The 25,560-nt window shown below is 36.4% G+C and overlaps 1 protein-coding gene across 1 annotated transcript in view; it reads left to right on the top strand.

Annotated features, from left to right (window-relative positions):
• The first annotated feature begins 1,370 nt into the window (after nt 1–1,370).
• The window catches only part of LOC106624490 (probable serine/threonine-protein kinase yakA), an 89,685-nt gene continuing 65,495 nt past the window's right edge, over nt 1,371–25,560 (top strand). Inside the window, exons 1-2 of the mRNA XM_014244239.3 lie at nt 1,371–1,506; nt 20,534–21,345. Coding sequence (XP_014099714.2) covers nt 21,258–21,345 — 88 coding nt within the window. The 5' untranslated portion in view covers nt 1,371–1,506; nt 20,534–21,257. The remainder of the gene's footprint in view (nt 1,507–20,533; nt 21,346–25,560) is intronic.

Raw genomic sequence — 25,560 nt, 5'->3', positions numbered from 1 at the left:
GTTGCGCAGGAGCCGGTCTTTGACCAGCGCATGCAAAGCTCCCGCGAGGTGCATTGATTTAGTGCTAGAACGCAAAACGCCAATGGAGATCTAACTCGGTCCCATTCCAATGTGTGCGGGGTAAGGTTACCACCCATGACTAGCTTATTGGCTTTGCAGTTGCCATCGATTCCGCTGCGATCAGGTACACAAACGAGTCTGATGGTAAAGTAGCTTGATGATATTTCTAGCAAGGACAGACATTCCTTGACTAGCTTTGAACAAGAGCTAGTATTGTCGCTCTGCTGTCGGTGTGAATGCTCACCTCCCTGAAAGAAGTTGCACTTCGTAGCTGCACGTCTACCGCCACCTTGATAGCAGCCACTTCTGCCTGAAAAACACTACACTGGTCTGGTAGTCTATAGCTTATAATGAATCCTTATAGAGAACTCCTTATCCAACCTTCCCTTCTAGCTTCAACCCATCCGTGAAAAAGCTCACTGCACCTCAGATGTTTGCCAAGCCAAAGACACCTCGTATATCACACTTTTAGACATTCAGGTAAAATATCGGAAATATAAATAAATCAGAATTGCGACAGGCTCACAGTGTTTACCGATAGCTGATATCTTACCACAAACGTTTTTCATCAAGCTTCACAAAGAACTGTACATAAGTGTGATCACCATGCAAAGGATAAGCTATCTATCTCCTAACCTAGGTGCCCTTCAATCACTCTTACTCATATCAGACACTTTTATTGGTGGTTTTATAAATATTTACTTTCATCTAGAAGCTCAGGTTCTAAGTGCAATAAATATCTATTAAGCCATTTCTGCTGTTCTGGTATGATTCTTACAATTATATTGAAATATTTTTATATGTACATATGTTAATGAAAATCAGCAACATGTTGCTAAACACAATTTGTGACTGAGTGGATTGATTCTCTCGTCAGCAGCTCTTTCATACTCTCTTTCACATTCTCTGCCTTTCTCCCGCATTTGCTTCCTATACGCACAGCGTCCGGAAGTCGTTCAAAATCCTGCGAGAACCAAGCTCGTCTGCTTACTAAACACAGCTGAGAAAGTGCCGCCGAACGAACGAGACTAAAACGAAGTGATACTTGCTACCGCGTATACGTGCTGTAGGCGATAACCACGCGTTGCATCTCATGAGAACCAAACATCCAACAGACCCACACACACACCCACACATGGAATATAGTGCTCAATCTGCGAGATACTACTCAGATATTCACCGGTCATTCGGCAAACGGCTGTTGCTACCACAAATGTGCCAAGCATTGCCAGCATTTAGGCGCACTAGCCGACTGCCAGCGAGTTCAGCTGTGTGTGAAAGATGCTGTGTGTTATCAGTGAACGTGCAACTGTCAACGGCGTCAGACGTCAGCAACGGAAGCTGGAAAAGTGAATAAGTGAAGAAGTAAAATTGTGTTGAATCACAGAAATTCATTGATTTTCAGAGGTCAATTTGTGGAAAAAAGAAAAACAAAAGAAACGAAAAGTAAGCTGTGCATTTTTTAGAATACAAAAGATTGTGTGTTCAAGCACATATATTCAGTATACAAAGTAAAATATTTCAATACGAAAAGTTAGACCACACCACTTCTTGGTGTAGACAACGCAAACAGCTGTCTATGTATATGTGAGAAGTGTAAAAGTGCATGAGGGCAGCCGAAAACACGACTGCTGGTATGAAAACAAGTTTGTGACATGCTACGGAAATTAATAACGCCCACAAATCATATAAAAAACAAAACATCTAAGCATTTGAGTACAAAACAGCAGCTTGGTAAATGCTTATTTCAAACAAAAATATTGCAGGACAACAGCTGGCAGCGACCAACAAGGCCTCCCTTAGCCCACTGCTGCCTGTTATATGCTTAATCTCACGCCACCCACACACAAATAACAATATACTGCAGCAGTATGCTTTAGCAGCTGTCAGTATTAAAATATAAAAGTCCATGCGTCGGTAGAGACAAAAGCCGGGCCGTTGTGGTCTCCAAGTGAAACTTTGCATGTTGCTCATACGCCCCGTAGCGCGACTTTCAGAACTCATTTGACCATTTCCTATGGTGACATGCAAATGCTGCATACAAATTCGTTTTAGAATGGTGTAAATATTTTTACCGTTATTAGTGAGCGCATAAAAGTACCGAAAACAAAAACAACAGCAACCACAAATGAAACGCTTGGGTTGACGTTGATGCGAAATTGAAATCGAAATGGTCCGGAACAAGTGGTGGCAAATAAACAAGAATGTCAAGGAAAAGCGGGCAGAATCTTGCACATTCCTTTTCCCCTACTTTGTTATAAATTTTATACTTTTTATTTATTTGCTGTGCTTTGTGGCAATGGACAAGTTTATTTGACACTTGACAAGTTGACTTACTCTGGGAAATATAAATAAATAATTTTGCATTTTCATTTGAATTAAAAATAACTGTGTCATTTCAGATTAATGAGCAAACGGTATGCAGAAAATCTATTATGTGACAAACGGTTCTCTGCTTTCATTGGAAAAGAAGCATGTATGAATGAAATAAGTATTTTTGATATGCTTTGTTAGCTTCTAATAAATTTTTTTTGTTTTCTTTGGTAATTTATATAATTTTTTGCTGTAGTGAAACAAAACTTTTTTATTCTCAGCTAAAAAATTCTTCAAACATTTTACCCTCTTATTTTATAATTGTTTTAAGTCTTCAAATAGACTAAGAAGGTCACTTCTTTGAAAACTGTAGATTTGATTTTAATTATACCTTATCCTTAATAGACACATGTATAAATATCATAGCTGTCAGACAATTTTTTCTCAAGATTAGGTTTTTGGTATTTCGAAGAAATGAATGAAAGAGAATTTTAATTGTAAATAAAAAAAATTGTTGGTTTTTGGTATTTCGAAGAAATGAATGAAAGAGAATTTTAATTGTAAATAAAAAAAATTGTTGTGGTGGCAAAATGCTGCTATTGCCAACTCATGAAGATGAGTATTATACGGTATCTTAACAAGTCGAAACAACTAATCGTAAGTCATTACCTAAATTCTTTTTAGGTCATAAGAGCACCAAAGGCGATCAAAAGACGCTGGTATCGACAAAAGAGTACAAAAATTCGCAAATAATGATGAAGTCGATCAGGTTAGCTGACACATTAAAGATGTTATATAAATCAGTATTTTTGTCTCCGAAAGGTCATAACAAAAAAGTAACCGCGTAAGCTCACAATTGGCTCACAACAACAACAAATTGGTGCTCTATCCGTTGTTCTACTTATTCTTAATAAATCCGAATCCTAGACTAGATTTGAAATAAGGCTTTGTCATTATATTGACGGTTCGGAGATGTCGGTATTACCATTTGAGAATTTGAAGAAAATTGGCCATTCGATATTCTGGTAACCATGTTCTCAGACACTTAAAAATAGTGGTAATCTAGATATGGCATTAGATGGCACTGATCGAAAAAAATTTAATAATATAAATAATATAACTTAGTCTCCATTGGTCTGAAGAACTTCAATTTTGTATTGAGGTAGAATTCTATAACAGTCCATCATCTATTTCATTTAAATAATTTAACTAAAGACGTTCTATATTAGTAAGCAGGTAAAATGTCATATACGATTAGAAGAAACTGCGTCATCGATTTGAACGGAAGCTTTTTGAGGAAATTTCTATGGTTTTCACTGAAAAATGTACAAACTTGGTCAAATCAAAACCACCAATCTCCTTATATGTAGGGAATTCTGATTCCAATTAGCTAACTGGTTTCTAAGTTAAGTAATCTAAGCATTACTATAGTTACAAAAGTAAAATTTATTACATATGATGAAATCGGTGTTGTACCCTCCTATCCTCTGTGTAACGTATTTGAAGATTTCCATAGTTCACTTTAATGCTTATACTTGTATATGTCGCTATATATAGGCTTTATTCAGAAGTATAACCTATATTTAATACAAGTATAATGTAATATTATATAAACTTTATATAATGTCACATGGTACGTAAAATGAATAGGGTGCCCCTATATCTTGTCTTACCCGTAATATCATGAGTTCACTTATTTCTGTCATTTCCGTTGATTAAAGTGCCGGTATTTTTACAATTGAAGAAAAAAGTTTCCTTTAAGCAAGATGAGCTTGCATTGAGAATTGCTCCAAAATATATTTTGGATTTGATTTGATTTTCATCTTGATTTTCATGCTTTTATCAAACGAGTTCCAGTTCTGTTCGTACGTAGCCTTCGCTAAGGTATTAACCAGGAAATGTTTTAAGAAAGAACATATATTCTACTATTTATAAATCAATATAATTTATGTGTTCGATTTTAAAAAATTCATTTTTTTCAATCCAATAATGAGAAGCGGTGGACAACAACTACACTCGCTATGTTGTTCTTGCTATTTATTTTATTGTATTTATTAGAGATTAGCAGCTCACTTCATTTGCTGTCTTACATAGGGGTCATCACTTACCGTGCGACTTTTTGCTAATACTTCTCTTTTTTCGAAATCTTCTTCTCTATCTTTCGAATGGAATTCCGAAACAAATAATTCAAAAAGTTATATAACGGTATCAGTCTTGAATATGAAGGTATTAATTTTATTAAGGATTAATACCAAGGTACAATTATAGAACTTTTACAGTGGCGGCATTTTAGTTATTATTTTTAAATAAAAAAACACTTACTGTGGTACAAGTATAATATTTTGTTTTATAATCAATGGTATCGCAGCGCACGCGACGTAAGCAATTTTTTTGGTCATTTTTTTAACTAATTAGTATAGATTATAGATATTCAGCAGACCAGTCATAATGTTACAGCAATATTTCCCTATGTTTTAGTTTCCTGCTGCTCCAATAGACACAGTAATGCTAATTGGGGTAGACTACAAAATGGATAAAAAGGATTGCAAGAACTTGCAAGTTCTGAGAGACAACTGTTTGATAGATAAGTTAGGAAAGAAGTTTAAATAATTTTTTTTTTTCAGTAATAACTGTTTCAGAAATTAATACATATAAGTTCCGAATATGATATATTTATAAGAAACAAAATTATGATTAAATTAAAATCGAATTATTCGTCTGGTGGAAACTCTAATGAATTTATAATCTAACCTGGCAGGCACTTGGAGTCTGTATTGCCACAATAAGAACCCATATAATTTTTGTTGAAGCCTTCTTTGAACTGTAGATATATATAATATATGTGCATATGAACTAGCACACTCGAAAAGACTTACACTAAACAATCTCACGAATCAACCACTTGCATCCACACTGCTGTGTTTCATAATGAAATCGAAAATCTATTTGTTATAACAGTGTTTGGTTCAGTAGTAATATATAGTACATACGAGGACATAAGTTCTTGTTATGATATATATATACAAAAATAGTATTTTATGTTAAGGAGCCCAATAGAGGCTTAGCTTGTCTTTTGTTCAAATAGTTTGAATGAATCCTGCGGAGTTGACAGTCCTTGATGAAATATACCATAAGTCCGGGACGATTCCATTGACGTAGAATCGACGGTAACCTTTGTAACCTCCTCTTTTCTTTGTTCTCTCTCAAAATGTTTCCTTGGGGATCGTAGCTCGCAAAAATTCATTACAGTTTCTCAAACAAAATAAAAGTAGACAATTTAATTTTCACCTGTCGTTGTTATTGGCAGTTCATGAAAGCAATTGTAATCTCAGTAAGCCAGCTGAGCCACAATAGCAAACAATGCTCGCTACAACTGTTCTTTTTAGTGTATTTACATAAATATTATAGACTTTCATAATTTATCTTTTGTCACTTTATTTTAATCAACACTCGCTAACTACTAAAGTAAGCAATAAAATGGCGAATGAAAAAAGTATGAATAGAGCTGAGCACAGAGTACAATGCTGAGCGGTAGCACCACGGCAGCTGAAATGTTGAACAAAAACAATAACAAAGAGCGAAAGAAGAATGCAATAAAAGGAGACTTAAAATAAAATTAAACTCAAGAACTGGCAGCGGTGACTGTTATTCTTGTCGTTGTTGTTGCTTGCTGTTGTTGTTTGTTGTATTTTGCTGTTTCTATTTGTGTTTTCATTTGTATTTCGTTGCTTGCTTTTCTTATTAGTTATACTTGCAGTCGTTTGTTTTAGTTATTGTCTTTTTTGTCGGCTATTCGCCGCTGTCTGTGAAGATGAGCGAGTGTTCGACAAAAGTTTCGCAACATTTTGCGAGAATCTTTGCTAGGAATCAACAACAAAAATGAATGCTATGTAAGATTATGTAGTAACCATAGTTTTGCAATTACTTTGAGCTACGCTAAGCAGAGTGGCGGACACCCCGACTGGAGGGTGGGTAGCGACAGAAACAAATCCCACTAAATATTTTCGTTAACATTTTTTTACTATCAATCTATAAATTACCAATCCACATTGAAGCTTACTACTTATAATAGCTGCTATTGTATTGCTATTCCATGCCCTAAGTTTTCTATAAACGATTGTACTTTTTTCAACTTGTACTTTACCAACCTACTACCTAGTTGGCAATCCTTATACAAGGTATATTGGTGCAGAGAAAGGTCTGGACTTGTTGTATTAACCTTTGACATTGATAAGGTGTGCTCAAGAACATATTTCCAGACAATTTTATAAATAAATATGGTAACTCACACACTGACCGATATATTTAGCATAAGGTTTGTAAAATTAAAACAAATAAATTTATGTATATATGGAGATAGGGGTAGAATTGACCCGATTTTATTTATTTTTACTCTATGTGTTTCATTTAAGTATCTCACATATAATCACCAATATGTAGGGATAAAGTCAATTGGACGTTAGAAAATCCTGCTATGAGTTTAATGGAGCTTGTGCAAGTTTTCACATGATTTTATCCATTTAATTTTAAGAAGCATCGTTAAGAGAGAAATACGCTCACTCAATTTAATTAAGATAACTCACATATTGGCCAATATATGGCTTATAAAGTCAGCCGGAAGTTCGAAAATCTTTATATTAGGTATATGTGGCCTATGGGAAGTATTGACCCGATTCAACCCATTTTTGACATACAGACATAATATTACCAAGAAATGATTTTTTCCGAATTCCAATTATATATCTCATACATTAGGCAATAATTTTGGTAAAAAGTCAACCAATGACACTGGGGTCCACATTTTCGGTATATGGGGGCTTGAACAATTATGGCCCGATTATGTTTAGCTTGGTTTTGACTTTTGCATAAATTTGTTTGATTAGGTAGCATCGCCCAAGCATAGCGAGTAGAGAAATTTCGAATAAAAAACAGAACTTAATAAAGGGTTATGATCCCCATGATAGAAATGAGAGGGAACTAGGTGTAACGATTCAAGTAAACGTGAGTCCGAGTTAAAGAAAGATTTAATGTGCAAGCACATCTTTATCAAAATTACATATTAAGGTGATCCTTAATATCCCTAAATTACGTATACATTATTTGTCGTTTTCCGTAACCATTTAAGTATCCAATCCTATCAAAATTCAGTTTTACGATTTAGATCCATCCTAACGTACATATGTACACATCGTAGAATAATCTATATAAATGACAATGCAGGTGCTCTAAGCATGACAACACAAGCGCTGGAAAAGACAATCAGTTCGAAAAGCATCGTAGACAAGCTATTAATGCTTCCTCTATCCTAAAAGCGTCCGAATAAAAGCTAATGGGGTAGGACGTTGTAACAAGACTTAGTAGCAAAGAAGAAAACGTGAGCATAGCGAAATTCCAGCGAAACAATAAAAACCACTTTTTGTCAGCAGGTAGTCTCAACAACTTTCCCCTCCTACACAACTCACCCGCTTCCCCCAAAATCTTGCCGAAAATCCATTAAATCCGCCTAAAAGCGCGCAATAAGCAAACTGAGTAGTTACGAGTGCACATACTTAGATGAGTGAAACGAGCGACTAGTTAAAGAGTTTCGCTGCTTTTGAGCGGGAAACAATGAACGCAAATTACAGGCGGAAAGTGGAGAACGAAACAGAAAAACTAAACAACAACAAAAGCGGGCAGGTAAAGGAAATTGTTCGGTGCTGTCATTAAAAGTCAGCCAAATGGATGATCACCAGCTGAGGAGTTGCTCAGCGGCAAGCGGAAAGTGTTTTAGTGCACGAGTGGCACGAGTTGGTGAAGAAATATGAAGCATCACTAAAATAAAAGTAAGTGAGATGTGGTGAAAGCATAAAATTGTGAGAGTATTCGGGTGGGATATGCGCTTTTGGTGGCCATAATAGCGGAGAGGAGGGGACAGAGATAAATTGCCAATTTTTCGTGTGTTGTGTTTATTGCTTTGCTCTTGGCAGACAACAAAATACCACATTTGTCGGCGTATGGGTTGCGGCGCTTCGAAGGCACTGATCCATTTTGATTTATGTGTCGAACGACGAAACAAATAAATGTTTGCGATATGCGATTTTTGGTATTTCTTTCGATTGTCTTTCTATGAGAAATGACTCCATGGCCACAGCAGACAAAGAGCATACACTACATACATACTCCTACAGATATTATAGCATCACAAACAATAAAGATTATCTAGCAGTATTTCTACGACACTCTTTAGTCATCTCCGAATCTACTCAAGCCATAAACTTGTATGTGAAGATATGTGTTGCTGCAAAAAAGTAATAAAAAACACCTAAAATAACTGCAATGAAATAAGCTCGAAGGCGAGACGCCTCACCAATGGTAACACAAAAAACTATAGGAGCGTCAATAATGGCTGTCTTGAGACATGTGGACGAAAAATTAGAAAACTGAGTCAGAGTTCTCATTCTGTTCGCAAGTCAATGAGCTGTAAGCATAAAAACCAGCATAGACCATAGCAACATCAAATATATGCTTTATATATAAATATCTTAATGTGAACGTATATGTGAAAGTTGGCGACCAAAACTGCTCTGTGCGTAGCACATTAACCTACCAGACTAACATAGCCTAACATAACCTAACCTAACCTTCTTCTTTTCTTTTCTGAAAATGAATGTCGTGTGGGTTTCCATTCAAACGTTGTTATCGAATTGTCATTACCGTTATTCCTTTTCGCCATTTCACTCTTCAGTTACTCTCTATTATTGGTATGTTGAATTAATTTACACGTCTTTGTTTTCAAGGAATAATGAATGAGGAAGGAGGCGTCATTTAGATCTTCTTTTACACTCTTTTAATGAACTTTCTCTTCCTTATGGTTCATAGGAATAAAAGATTGTTACATCGGGTGGTAGCGTGAACAAAGCAAAGCAAAGCAGAAAGAAACCTAATTACATTTGACAAAATAACCACAGCATATCTGGGTCACCTGAAGAGTTGCTCATATTCTCTTATATGATCAAAAATTCCCTCAGAGGTGCAGCGTTCACAGATATGTTCAGTTCCATTGAAAATTATTTTTTTTTCCGTAACATCCCTGATTAGAGACAGCGGTCATCAAGTTTGAAAGTTTTGGTTAAGCTTTAACTTAACGTTCTATATTAATACTTGAGTTTGAACTCAACTAAACTTCATCAATATGGGCTTAGTTGACGCTTTATGCGTAAGTTTTAAAAATGGTTTCATGCAAGTGACGGCCGCGGCTGGCTCCAATAAATTTTAGCCGAGAGGAATCCTGTTTTTCAATCACTTTTTGCAGCAATTGGGGCCGTAAGTTGGCTATAACGCGCTTAATATTCTCTTTCCAGAAGTCAATCATATCCAGCTTATATGCATAAATAACTGACTTCAATAACCCCACAAAAAAATATTCCAGCGGTACTAAATTGCCCGAGGGCACGCCACAGGCCCACGACCCGATCCGACTTCATTTTTGAAGGAATATAATTCAATGAGTCCCTCTGCCCATAGAGCACAGCAAACACTGACTTTTTGAGGTTATAACGGCGTCTCAACACTGGCTAAGGGATTATCATTACTCCAAATGGGACAATTTTGTTTATTAATATACCGATATAACTAAAAGTGTTTTGAGCCCATTCAGTGATCGTGCGACGCACTAGATGGTGGTTCGGCTTCAATACTTGCACGAGCTGGATTTTGTAAGCCCGCAAGCCAAAATTCTTCCGTAAAATCTCTAAAAAATTGTGGATTCAATCGGGTCTTCGATATTCTGCCCCACAGCAGCAATAGCGTCTTCGATCCTCAGAGAGGCCGTATAGTTTTTGAGGATGTGAATTCTCCACTAGAGTAAACAAAACGTGTGCAAAACTGATCCATGGTTGCTCGAATTACCGAATATTGACTGCAGCGTGCGTCGCGCGAACCGCTCCATTATTTTTTTTGCAAACGTTGTTCCGAAGTAATTCTGTTCATTATGAAATGGCAAACCAAACTGAGTATAAATCAAGTCACAGTTTTTAAGAAAAACTAAGTCCAAATAAATTATTGGCTCATAGAAAACCACACGTCTAAAAAAACACCCATTAAAATGGTGATCCGTCAAGCATCAATAATAATGCCTTTTTAAAGGTTAGTAAAAGATTTTTGTTTTCCAAATAACAAACTCACAGAACCAAATTATTTCACTGAATAATATTGTACTTTCCAAAGAAACACCATATTTACCTATTGATTCTCCTAACAATTATAAAAGGAATAACGAACGATATCTGAACGGGCTCGTAATTAGCCAAAACAAATTTACTCAAGAACGGCTTATTTCTAAAGATAAATTCATTAAAAACTACAAATTTATTTATTATTAAATAATAATTTTCGACCTTAGCCATAGCGTAATTTGGTAGTCTCCTTTAGCCTTAGCAAAATGTGTTGACCTATAATGTTAAACATTTTCACTTTTCGCTAACTTTTTCTATTGCCAGTGTAATTTTGCTGGAGAGAAAATAAAACTCAGCCTAAAACAAGGCATAAAGTACTTTGGAACACCTCATTCAGCCATTCAGCGCTACTCGAAAACGCAAATTAGAATCAACTAGAGTGTAAACTGCGACTGAAAGGGTCAGTGGTACACAAATAACAAAAGTAAAGGAGATGATACAAAAACAAAAAAAAATTAAATTAAAACGAAAAATTAAGCAGAAGTGCAATGAAATGTGGCAGAAAAAATTCAAAGAATTATTCACTTTTCTTCCACTAAATTAGAACAGCAAACTTTTCATAAATGTCCGTTGGGAATGAATGGCCAAGAAAGGAAGTGAGTTAGTGAATGAATGAGTGGAGGAAAAAACTTTATGTGAAAGCTTATTTTTTGGAGAAATATGAACACAAATGCCAACTGACGAACTTTGTTGTTAAAAGTAAGCCGCAAGACCTTGCAACCACATAAGTCAGCGGCTTTTTCGGTATAGATATTTGCGCCACTAATATTAGCACAAAGGCATGGTATTCATAGTTGGGGCTCTACTGCGCACAAATTTGCTGGTGATAGACCTTTGCCACATAAATATTTTTGAAAGTTTTCTGAAAAAAAGTGCCGCCAAAGTAGGTTTCTAAATAATAAGGATTATTTCATATTTTTTAATATTGTTCCAAAGAAGCTGCTTATCTGTTGGAACCGCCGGTATTGGAGCACTACAGCATATACATAGCTACGAAACAAACTGAACGATCGGAATCAAGTTCTTGTATGAGAAAATTTGGCATGCATTATTACCCAATGCAATGGTATGATCTCCGAAGAAATTATTTAGATCGGACCACTATTACGTATAGCTGTCATACTAACTCAAAGTTTGGTGTCAAGTCCTTGTATGAAAAACTTTTTCATTTGACGAGATACATTAAAAAAATTTGGCAAGGACTTTTTTCCAGGGCAGTGGTACAATTTTCGAAGAAACTGTTTAGATAGGAGTACTAAAGCTATTTGCCATACAAACTGACTGTTCTTTTATGGATCCCCCTGCGTTTAAGGGTAAGAATTTACCCGCGGTAAGGCATGCCTGTTGTAAAAGGCGACTAAAAGCCAAATGCACTATGACTGTTATTTTATTTTGCCCAGAATATCAGCATAGTAAATGATGTCAGAAATATAATATATACTCAGCTTGAACTGATATTATAGATTTTAAATAAGATTCCAAATAAAAAGACATTTGAAGTTCAAGCGACAAATGTCACCGGTCATTGAGTAATGGGTAGCTCAACTGACAGTAGCTTCGACTACACAGTCTTACCGGACACTCAACTCTGGTACCACGGGGAGCAGAATTCCCTTGGACTTCGGTTCAATCTGCTCATTGGGTTCGGCCCTTTGGGGAGTATCATGGTGGCTGTGGTTTAAACCTAAATGCTGGAAGAACTCAATTACAGTTCGAAAAAAGAAGTTGCACAAGCAACTGGGTTCCGTACCCGAAAACGGAAGAAGTTTTACGTCGACCTCGAATCCTACCAAGATGGTCGGTGTGACCCTACACACTGGCCACTGGTAACCAAATTAATACTTGTAAAAAGCTCGTTTTATTTGGGGCGCTTATCAACGCATTGTTTTGCTACGTGGTGCTTTGGAGCACCGTGAGGTAAGACCGTCGACGGCAGGTACTCACGTAAGGCACATCGCACGTTGTTCTTTCATGGAATCTTTTGTACATATGAAAGTCTTCAGTGCAACCGAAATTAACATTTTTTCTTGTTTTTCTATCATTTACATTTATATTTGTATCTAATTTAAAACACATTCGGGTATATGTATACCTGGGCTTTCTTTTTGTGGTGTTCATCATGAATATATCGTACAATTTGAGGTGACTCTCAATTCTTGGTTACCTCTAACTACCGGACGGAATTTTTGAGCTACTTTTCGGACCAGAAACTTACTTGATTGTTTGCTAAACTGTTGTAAAAAGCTTTTCTGCAATTTTAGAAATTTATTGAACTTGAATCGAACTCCTTATTATATTGACCACGACCTTTACGTTCCTTAGAAAACACACGCTGAATATAATTTCATTAAATAAAAAATAATTTTTCATGTATTAATTATTTGTTAAAAAAATATTAAACCACATTAACAAAAAAAAACATTGACTTCACCTGCACCGAAACTTTAATACCCATCATAAATAAAAAAGTTTTCCCTACAAAAACTTGATTCCGATCGTTCAGTTGGTATGGTGGCTATATGCTATAGTAGTCCGATCAGAACAATTTCTTCGGAGATTATACAGCTGTTTTAAGTTATAAGACGTGCCAAATTTCGTGAAGATAGCTCGACAAATAAAAAATGTTTATACAAGAACGTGACTATGATCGTTCAATTTGTATGGCAGCTATATGATATAGTGATCCCATATCAGCGGTTTCGACGAATGAGCAGCTTCTTGTGGAGAATAGGACGTGTGTAAAATTTCAGATCGATATCTCAAAAATTAAGGGACTAGTTCTCATATATACAGACAGACAGACGGACAGACGGAGATGGCTAAATCGACTCAGCTCGTTACGCTGATTAATTACAAGTATATATATATATACTTTATAGGGTATCCGACGTTTCCTTCTGTGTGTTTTAAACTTCGTGGCGAACTTAATATACTCTATTCAGGGGATATAATTAAACTCTACTTATGTGAATCAAAGTAGGGTTGCCTCAAGCTCGTGAATTCAGGTATAGGTTGGAGCATTCCTTTGTACAATATTTCTTTACCAAAAGTTTATAAAATTTCCAAAAATTAATTACGAGCTTTCTGACGACAGTCTACTCAAAGTACGAAATGGAATGTTAACTATGTGGCAACACTGTTCCAATTGTAGCATATGAATATTGAATGACGCCAGCACTGTCACTGTACTTGGCAGTACATCAAATTCAAATGCAACGCCATAGCACAATAAACCCCTCATCCACACACACATACACCAACCGCCAAAGATGTGGTTGTAGTTATAGTGCATACGCTCGGGACGGAAATATTCGCAAAAGCGGCAGCGAAGTTGCAAAAATCACTGCCGTTATGCATCCATCAGCAACGTAAGGCAAAAAAGTAAAAGCGCAATTTAAATTGAGCAATTTGCGTATGCCGCTTTGTAACTGCACTTGTGTGAGTGTATGAATGTATAACTGCAATCACTTGCAGTTGAGAGTGTGTGTTCCCGCTGCTCCTTTGGCAGTTTGGCCAGTTTGTACTCAACTCATAACTCACCGATAGCTTGCTGTCGCAGAGTGTGGGTGTCCGGACGTGCGGCGGTGCGGTTGAGTTGGGTTTATAACTCTTTGCAAGTGTATGGGTTCATGCGTGTGTGCGTGCGCGCAATTTTGTTATTCGGCGCACTCATTCACTGGTTTGAAATTGCTTGCAATTCGAAAGTTTCATTTTTCTTTTCATAACTCTGCTCTTTGGTTCTCTTGTTGCTGCCTGGTTTTTTGTTGCTTGCTGAAAATTTATCTACTTCAACCGTTTTTCCTCTGCACCGCTTCCGCCTTCGTCAAACTTCCTCACTGACAATTGCCGACACAATGCCCTGGGAAGTTTGCAACTTGCACTGTGTGAGTGGATTAGTGTGTGTGTGTATGTGTGCGTAAGTCTCGACAAAGTTATGCCAAAGTATACATCCAAACATGCAGAAGAATAGACCAAAATTGAATAGTTGGAGAGGAAACTGCATTCGCAAAGTTTCGTCTTGGTTCCGACAATATATCAAATCTCTGAAGCAGCCAACTACAAATAACGCTTACTAATAATGCACATAGTAATGCAAGTATCCGATATTGCTTGATAATAATCCATAAAAGTTAAATATGCATAGCTGAGCGGTTAATGATGGCTTGGAACAAAACATCACAAAACTTTTGAGAACAATATAGGGTATGGTCGGTTATGAAGGGTATAAGTCTACTAATACAACTGCTATATATTTAATAAGCTCTGGTAGCACGAAGGCCTTGTATGTATATATTTGTTTCGCTAATGGTTTCTGTAAATGAAAGGTTAGGTCAGATTAGAGACACCTAAATTTCTCTTTGTATGTCATAACTTTCTCATTTAAATTTCACGATGATGACATCTTCATTAATAAGGAAGTTACTATTGATGTAGACTATTTTTGGAATAATATATAAGTTTAGAATGCTTCTCCAAATTGAACCTTTGTGTTTAACTCAATACAATTAGTCTTAAATCTTACCGAGGGTGGGGAATTGAAAAGATGTGTAGTTGAATGAGAAATATTTCATTCTTAACTAACTTTGGTGATTGTTGTGAGCGTTTTGCTGGTGGACACTCCATCCGTTTTTTCTTCTTGACTTTTGGGTATGGTGTTGATTCGGCTGTTGATTTGCGTCATCCCTAGCATCACGTAGAGAATTATTATTTTAAGTTTTTGTACCAAAATCATAATCATCCGAGACATCTTTTGCTATTTCATGTCCATCGCCAAGGACTTTAATTTCCATATCGCCATTTGACTCTTCATCAGGGGAATCAGGAATCAGTGTTGCGTCTAAAACATCTTCGCACTTTTTCGGTAATTGTGTCGGCTTGTTCAAAACCTCTTTCTCCTCCTGATTCATCTTCCGCTCTCAAACTTCCGCTCTTCTTCTACTTGTGCCACCCTACGTGGTTTGTGGTTGCATTTCTTTGGGCTTATAGACTTATTATCAGCTACCTTGATGTCTTGCTCTTCCATTGTGGCATCAAGAATTAACATCTTTACAAGTCCACCAATTTGTGAAATAAATTATTTAAAATTTAAGCACATTACTGACAAGCTTTCTGTTTATTAGAGTTCTATAGTATTTTTATTTTATTTCAGAGAGCTCGAGTTTTTATAATCACCGTCGCCCGTAGAAGCTCCTGTGAAAAAGGAGATTCCGAAGATTGGCTTAGTAGCCGTGAAATACATTTTACATTTAGCTTCCAATGTTGAAATACTTGACCTGCCCATGAGCATCTGTTCAAATAATTTCTCGAGAAGCTCAGAAATGCCAAAATCTTTAAGCGCGCTCAGTATGGTCTTTGGCTGGATATTATTGAAAGTGCCTTTTATGTCTAGGAAAGCTACGAGGATGTGTTCTTTTACCTCCAGAGACTTTTCAATCTCTGCCACATCTGAGCTTAATACTGTTTCTGTGGTTTCTCCCTTAGAATACGCTTGCTGCGAAACTGCCAGTTTTTCTGGGTTCAGTTTGGTCCTTATGTATTACTCTATTAGCCTTTCCAACGTTTTTAAAAGAAATGAGGAAAGACTAATTGGTCGGAAATCCTTTGGATTTGTGTGTGAGCTTTTGCATGCCTTTGGTATATATATCACCTTGACTTTCCTCCATGATGAGGGAATATAGTTTAATTACATTGCCCCTTTAAGCATACTTTAATTTTCTTTGCTGGATACCATCCAACTATGGTCTGGCTTCTGGAGGTATTCTATATTATGCACCGATTGTGCCATTATTTTTCTAAGTCGAGACGCTTCTGCCATATTCTCGATATTATTACAAAAAGATTTCCACGAATTTCTTTTTGCTTTTCTTACTTATTTTTGGAAGACCTTAAGGTTATAATAGTTATCCCACTACTCTTCTCCTTGGGATAGTTTGGCTAAATTAAATTGCTTGCTGTAATTCGTCCCCTACTACGTGTTATTGGACAAACCACCTATAATGCTTGTCGGTAAGAATCTGTAGACTGTTTAACAAGGAAGTGTAGGTCCTCTTTATTCTTTGGTTGGAATGGCGGAATCATAGGAATACGGTGGTCCAAAAAAGAGTATTCCTCATAAAATTTATATTCGGTTAATCTATTTATTAATGCTTTCGACATGAGTGTAATGTTTAACACCTCCTGCCGGTTTCTTGTTGTAAATGTTGGCTTATTACCTCTATTACATAATAAAAGCGTAATACCTAGTAAGTAGTTAAGGACCAACTCACCCCTTTTTTTTGAAATCCGTATTGACACATAAAGTGTGCTGTGCATTGGAATCGCATCCAAGTATGGTCACGCACATGGATTCTTCACTGTCTCGTACCAGCTCTTTAATCAGATGTGATGATATTTCTTTTTCATCATACGGCATGTAGCATGACACCAGATGGCATTTGCTACTGCCCATCTCCCAGCTTACTGCTGTGGTGTTAGCTATTATACATTTCCTAGCCTTACTTTCGCAGTTTGCTATTTATAAATTATAGCCCGGTGTCCTCAGTCCGCAAGTACTCGCCCTATCAACCCATTCCTCCTGAATGAGGACGAAATCGGGCTGTTCTGCCGCCATGCGAATAATTAGGGCTAGAGAAGTTAGCTTGCTATGGTGGAGATTAATTTGAAGAATACTATTTCCTTCTCTGCGTCTCAAACGCTCACTCTCCGTAAATACCTAAGAGAGTCTGTCTGCACGTACGTCATGACCTTCACCTTTGTGAATCCATAGTTAATTTCCCCGCCACTTTTCGCCAGCGGTTCTATGAATTCCTCTGTTAGCAACAGCAGAATACGCATTGTGGCTCGTTTCGTCTTCTTACCAGATTCGGGTTGCAGGCTTTGATGAGCTGCATTAACTGGTCCGGTGTAGCCGGGATTCATACCTTAGCTTTTGGTGGGGATCGGATATTCTTCCTGTCTATAGCTACTAGCCTTGCTCTGGGATAAACCTCAACTACATTAGTCAGTGCATCTTGCACCCATTTCCATTGGGCTCTGGGGATTTTTTTTCCGGGAATCATAATTCGGTTCCGGGCCTCATCAACAAATGATTTTGAGGGCATTATGCCTTTAGTTCTCGATCTTATGGCTGACGGCTTAGCCTCTCCTGCTGACCTATGTGGCTTAGCTGCCATTACTGCCCGTAATGGCCTAGCTACCAGACGCATTACAAGCAGCAGCACTTTTGTCATCTCCCCGATACCTCTGCTTTGCAGTCATGCTTTGGCAACAGGGTTTAGTACCCGCTGCTTCCGGTGCTGTTACTTTCTTGGAGCCAGCCTTAGCTTCTGCCCCTTTGCTAATGCTTGCCTTTGCGCCAGGACCAAGCTTGGCTCTTGTCCTCACGCTGGCTACTCTCGAAATCGTAGCAAACGCTGCTCTCCTCTGGGAACAACTAGCTTTCTCCGGCTTTTTTACAGGAGAGTCGGACTCCTTTAAATTAGTATTTGTATTTTTGTTATTTTGTTTCATATTTCCACCTACGAGTGTAGGGAAAGTATGTCCGCTTGCGCTTAGCCCCGCTGCGCAAGTAAGGCTATCTTATTACAGGGGTGCCAGGTATGCGGAAGCTCCGTTCAAGACTGGGCTATTTAAGGACCCCCAGCCAGGTGGATCCTCAGCACGGCCCACATGACACCTTGATCCAGCCCTATTTATACCTCCAAGCATAGTAAGACTCTCTATCTGTATGCTCACGACTACAACAGGGGTGGACTGTTGCCAGTCCATTTCTGCCTACTCTGGTATCTTTTAGATTGGGGAGGATTCAGCGGTATTTCGCAAGTGGTATTTTGCAAGTATTTCCGAAACCAATTTTGCTACATGCATTCAGATCAGAATTTCCCTTGTCAACCGACCTATAATTTCACATTTTGAACAAGGACTCAGATGATAGATTATAACTGTAAACGGACTTAATTTTTTTATTATAATTTATAAACTAAAACTGCGAACATGCTTACGATACTATTTGGAACTACTCACTAACTTTTCAATCTTCTGGAAATATCAAATTCAACAAAATCAGCTCACAGCTTTCACTAGGCCAGATCAAATGCAGCTTTCTGACCGCACTGTTGACTTTCGATTGAAGATTTCAGACAGGTTTTTATTTTTATATTCTATGGGAAAAAACGAGCAACTAATCCTATGCCATGCAACTTTGCGAAAATATACTCAGTGCTTCACTGATTTTTAGTTGTTCTTTAAGCAAACAACAACAATGTATTTCATGCTTATATGGAAATGTAGCAAAGTATGTACACGTGTTTGAAAATTCTTCCGTTCCACAGACTTTCATCGTTTTAGTTCACTGGTCGCTTAATTGAAAAGGTTCTTTGAATAATATTGAAAGCAACAACTACGTAATTAAGTTTAAATTAGGATTGTAAATTTAAAAACAATGTTGAATCTTCAAAATATTTTGAAAAGTGTGAGAATATTTTGTTTCCTGTTATTAGTTTTAGAAGACAATTTGGGACGTTCAAAAATATAAAGAATGACGGTGATTTCAAAACGTAGCGCAGTTTTACCTACATAAGTCGCTTTGCCCGGGCATACAATATTGGTCGACCGTATGCAATGAGTACATTCAGATCTGGAGATACTGCATCTTTTCGCACAGCTTAACTTGAGTTGAGTGCTCACAATATTTTATTTAGCGAAACTTTAGACCGCAGTCATACGATTCAGTGAAGCATCAAGTAATTATTATCTGTCGACCTTAACGTGTTGACCAAGAATAAGTGGCTATTGGAAATGTCACAATTAAGTTGAAAGTAGATTTCGTTCGATCGTGTGCCGAATTGTGGAGCACCATTTGTGTCGAGTCTGATTAAAAAATCCGAATAAAAATGAGCTTAAACCAAAAAAAAAACACAACTCACTGAAGTCATTGAAGGCCATCACAGCCGAGGCTTATGATCAGTATATGTAAAATTGGATTACAATTGGAAACCTCTGATAACCGGTTACACAATTTTTGCGCGCTTATGGGGGGTATCCGCTTAAAGAAGTTCTTTTCAAACCAATTATATATCTCGGTTATTTAATTGAGATACTTTATTTTTTTTGCGTTATTTTATTCATAGTTACCATAAAATCGTTTGTGTATTTGCACATTTATTTATGCTCATCAAAGTTGTTCTAATGCTTCGGAATATGATTTAATTCGCCGACCCGCATCCTGAGCACAAAAAGCCAGCTTTACAAAAACGGTTTTTAATTGTTTCCTTCGTTACGTTGTCCCATGTAGTCCTAATAAAATTAACAGCCTCCTCTTCTACTCTTGTTTAAAATATGTCAAATGTCGAATCTGCGTGATGCCCTGATCGAGGTGCTGATTGTATTAGCATGTAAAAATATCAACTTTATGTTATTAAGTTTAATATCTCGATCGATATCGATTGATTATCCGCTTATCAAAGGTTTTTTATAGTTTTCTTTACACTTTTATTCGGTAATTAAGTTTTCTTCTGCGTTATCGAGAGGTCCGCGTCCGCTTATGAAAGGTAATGAGAATAAAAATAGCACCAGTGTCCCGTCATAAAAGTGTTCGTTTGTTAGAGTAGAATTTCTTCTGGAAACCCCATCATTAAATTTTTCTACTTTCAAAGGAAGTCAAGCACGAACTTCATAGCTGTTTCTTGAAGGAAGAGCGTTCTGAGCTATTTTCAAGGACTATTCAGTAGTCGCTTGAATAATCCTGCATTTGAGGATATGTAATGGCAGTGAAATTTCAAGAAATTATAAAAAAGTGGAAATTCCGCACAAAGCAATGTCAGTGAACTTCAAAAAAACAATAACAACATACACATGCTTATTTGTGTAGAAACTTTTGAGTAACCAAACAAGCGAAGGAACGTGCGATTTCGTAATTTTCGTAAGCTCACACATGATTTTATTTTTAGGTGTACTCAGAACAAGCGGCAACAAAAATAACTGTAAACACAAGCAGCAACACTAAAATAAGCAAAAAAAAGTTTACTCTTTCAAGAGAAGTGATAACAAAAAACGACGGCGAAAGAGCGAATGCAAGCAACGAGAATAAAAAAAATAAATAATGTTTGAAGAGGAGCTGGTGTAAAAAATATACAATAAACGAAAAAAGGAAATTCTTTTCGAATAGAAATTAAATGTGGAGTGAATGTGTAAAGTGAAAAAGGCCATTGTGAGCGCTGTTGTGAGAATGTGTGAAAATTCATTCTAAGCACACACATGTGAAAGCGTCACTCGCCACCTACTTCGCCATCTTAACGAAGTGGCAACAAAAACCAAAGCAACAATAACAATAAAGGAATAACTACTGCTACAAAACGGGCAATGCCACCAAACGCTGCGTCGACGCACATTCACACGCATGTACAATCAACAAAAGAGCTGTCAGTTTAAGACCCGAATACATGTGTTACAACAACAACAATAGCTACAACCATAATAGAAGCAGCAACGGCAAGCGCCGCTGAGACAACAACTAAGGCCCCCACACAAAGGAGGCAGCAAAAACTATAAAAGTAACCAGGAAATATAAGTGCGCAGAGCAACAGCGAGCGAGTAACGGGAAACAGAAGTTTTTGTCTGGAATTTGCCGTCTTGTCTTCCTGTGACGTTAAGTGAACTTCGAGCATTAGCAAGATGTTGAAGTTTCTGCGGATTATTTGCATTTGGATTTGCTGCGCATTCTGTCTGCTGGAGCGCATACAATTGCCCGCCGCCACAGCCGGTAAGTAGAAGATTTTCCATACATACAGACATATCTATCTATATTCATGAGACATACACACGAGCAAATAGAAACATATGTGCGGATGCAAGCTCTGATGAAAGCTCACATGTATTTGAAGTATAAAATTGTAAAAGTTTGGTAAACTTTTTACATACTTAAATATGGAGAATGTATGTAAGTATGTATTAGGGTTCCGCTATTTCCCAAGTTCATTATCATTTTTGCAATCGCCCAATTAAATTTCAGTTGTTGCCCTAAAAATAAAATTTTTATCTTTTATTTTTTCATATTCTGTATTAAAAAAGAAAATCTGACACTTTGAAAAAGTGATATTCTAATACAAAATGGTTCGTTCTAGAAAAAAGATCTTAATGATTTTTTCCATAAAGTCATTGCTTTAAAAGTTATACGCAATTAAAAATATATATCAAATGACCTGAATTTTCACACAAGTGATTTATGCTATACTTGTAGATTCTGCGTTGATCATATGACATGGTGTACTCTTTGATTACAGTTTATTTGATGCAAAACTTTAACAGCGTATGACTAATGGAATGGTCTTAAGAAAAAACCCAATAAGACCTTTTTTGTAGAATGGAACTTTTTGTTTTCGAATTTTACTTTTTCAAAGTTGTGGACTTATATGATTTTTGATAAAAATGTATTGATAGCCTTTAGCTCTTTCAGTGATGCGGTTTTATTGCCATCTTCGTTGGTAAAACGAAATTCCTTTAAGGTTATCTTTATTTTTGGAAATAGGAAAAATTCACACTTAGCATCGTTACAGTAGGGTTTTTGACTAAGAACTCACGAACAAGCAACGAAGTATGAGCTCATAACAAACGACTAACCGTAGCGGCTGCTACGGACAAAGTATGCAATGAATACAGCTGAAAATTTTATCGTACTTCAGAGGCATGTACATAATGTATAATAAAATATGATAAAAAGGTTTTCAGTTAGACTCTCCAAACTCGCGAAATTCTAATTTTAAAATTCCCGTTGTTTTTTTGAAACACCTCGCATTTTTTTTGATTTATATTAATTTTGACTGACCCGAACGCTTCGCGACTACAATTAATTGGACATTTTTTCCATTTCTATTTACCAACTGAATATAAGGCAAACAAATTATGTGTAAATCGTAGACAGACCTTGCGCTTAAATTTTTTTAAAAATACACCCCTAAATACCACTCTTTTTAACAAGATATATGTACAGACTCCCCACTGAGAACGTATTCTGCAATTCTGCACATTACCATATCTTTTATTACGTACACTCACAACTCTGTAGTTGATAATTTCATGAACTTAGTTTCAAAGTAGATACTTGTAGTATTGAGCCTCTCATTACTTTTCTGGGCAACTTAGGTTTTCCCGACAGCAGAACTACAGCGCAACTACGTTACTCTTTATTGATAGAAATGAAGGTTACGACAGTTTCGTTTCATTATTTGTTTTAAAATATGTTTGACAAAAGTAAAAGTTAGTCGTGACGTAATGAATGAAATAAGGGGGAAGATTCATTTACAATTACTATGAAGTTGTGACAGTTCGTTCTTAAGTACTTAACGTGCGGCAATCTTGTCTCTATTAATTTTGGTGCAGTTTCTATAGAGACCGAAGCCGGGAAACCAGAAGTAATTGTAATGCCTTCCTGCACTTTCGCAGTATAGAGCTATAATAGAATTTAATATATATAAGTGAATTGTAGCGTTTTTCAGTTTAAGAAGGACTCTAGCGTACTGCATCATGAGCCTTCCCTAATACAGTGAAAAAAATACTTCGCAAATGTTATTAATAGCTAAACCCGATATAATCGAATCTAACTCTGAAACTCTATATAAGTTATAGCTTATGTGGTGGAGCTTTTTCATAGCTTCAACTTCATCAAGCTTTATCAGCTTTACAAACACAACAATTTCTTTAAATATGTGATAAAAGTCTAAAGAAATGTGAAATCTGACATTCGAACGATTTGGCGACTTCGCTCTCACTTTATCAACTATTGGAAGAGCTTTTTACTAATGATTAACATTTGCAATGCTTACTACTAAGACTAGCTTAATAAATGAAAACTCACAATTAAAGAGAATAAAAACTTTGTTGTTGTAGCTGTGCTGGTTAAAGTAAGAGAGGAATAAGTTTAGAGAATGTAATTAAGGAAAGCAAGTAAGGAAGGCTTAAGTTCGGATATAACCGCACATTTTATACTCTTGCAACGTGCAAGAATACCTCAAAGGCACTATTTGTGTAAAGTTTTAACCGAATATATTCATTGCTGCTTGATTTGTATACAGGAAAGTGAAAGGCTCATATGGAATTTAAAATTGTGCTACATTGGAAGCAGGCGTAGTTGTAGTCCGATTCATCCTATTTTCGGACTACAATATTCGAATACCATAGTAATGCAACCGAGTTTGGTTGAAATCGGTCGAGCAGGTCCCGTAATGGTCCGATCACGGCCATCTACGAAATCTACTAATTTTTTTGCTGAGAAACACGTGTACCAAGTTTCGTAAAGATATCTTAATTTTTACTCAAGTTATCGCCTGCACAGTTGGACCAACGGACTGAAAAAAAATTACTTGGAATTAAACTCACTTCGTCATCCTGATCATTTATATATGAATATATAACCCTATATCCCAATCGATTATTTTAAGGGATATTAACAACCATTAGGCGAACAAAACTATTAAGCTCTGTAGCAACATGTTGCAAGATTATAAAAAAACGAATGAGAGAAAATAACTAGTAAAAGCAAGAAGAGAAATAACACAGAAATGTTTGTTATTACAATGTAGATTATCGATGTGCCACAGAATATTTTTATTTAAATCTCACATTTTACCATAACCACTTAAATCTTGTATGCATTATGCATTAACCTTAAAATTTTTTCTCAGCTAGCGCTTTCTGCAACTGCTCTAGGTTCAAATAAATATTTCTATAAATATGATAAATTAAGCTGGAAGGCTAAGCTGTACGGCAGCAGCACCAAAAAAGGACAATATAAATTTTTGCTTTTTGATGCGCCAAATGTGATTCGTGATTTATGATGATACCCTTTTCATTTTCCCCATACTAATGTTCTTGACTTGCCTCTTTCCCGCCGCTGGTTTGTTGGCTTTTTATTAAGTTGATTCCCTGTGGCAAAGTTTTAATTTGTGCGGTTGCATAAAAATTTATTTGTGTTCAACAAATTATAAGAATGATAAATTACTGTAACGGTACTGTTAAACTATTACAATGAATTTTGCATTTTATTCATGCAGAGTCGCAAAAATGCGAGAAGGTCATTTTTCAAAATATGTTGTTTAATTCCAAAGTGTTTCACAGATGACAATAGCTTTTAGACTACCTCGAATTAGTCGCAAATAAATACTGTTGCTGATGGCCAAGCTATGACTTCAGAAATATAATAAATCATTTTACTTTAGTTCCATTTCAAATTATATGCTTACTTCAGAAATAATACAGGAAGAGACATCTGTTATGTTTTGTTTGTAAACATTGAACTTTTTGACATTTACTAACCGATAAAGTCGGGTATAAAGATCTTGTAAGCCTCGATTCAGTACAAATCCAGATACGACTTTCCAAAACGCTTAAATTACCCTCGAACGTCACTCGATTAGATGAAGAAGATTTGTGAAAACCGACTTTCTGACTTTGGCTGACTTCAATAACTTGGAGGGTGTTATTTGTTCAAAATTATATATAGGTATATAAGTTATATGTACTTTATTATTCTTATAAATAGAACAATTGAGAATACAATGGCGTGGAAAAGGAAATATCTAAAGACCCTTGATAATGATAATCAAACTCGAAATATAGACTAGGTGACAAATTCAAAAAAGATGCTTTCCTAGTTATCGAAATTAGTATTAATATCAATTTCTATTGTAGAAGGAGTATCAACTGCAACTTTCATAAACCATAAAGAAACGTTGGACTGTAGAACTACAACTTAGTCAGCGGATATACTTGTATATATCAGATATAAGCAAATCAACAAAGTATTAGAGGCAGTTTTGCAATTGTTCAGCCTTAGCTCAGTTTATGCTTTATTTAGGTTAATGAGCCGATTCGTTGTGATGCTGGAAGAGCATTGTTGTCTTCAAAAAGCGAAGCCGACCCGATGGATCTGGTAACCTCTTATCTAGATTAGTATAACTTTGATTACTTACAACCTTACAGG

The sequence above is a fragment of the Bactrocera oleae genome, chromosome 4, assembly GCF_042242935.1.
Source record: "Bactrocera oleae isolate idBacOlea1 chromosome 4, idBacOlea1, whole genome shotgun sequence".
Lineage (NCBI taxonomy): Eukaryota > Metazoa > Arthropoda > Insecta > Diptera > Tephritidae > Bactrocera > Bactrocera oleae.
This window is presented reverse-complemented; position numbering and strand designations above follow the sequence as displayed.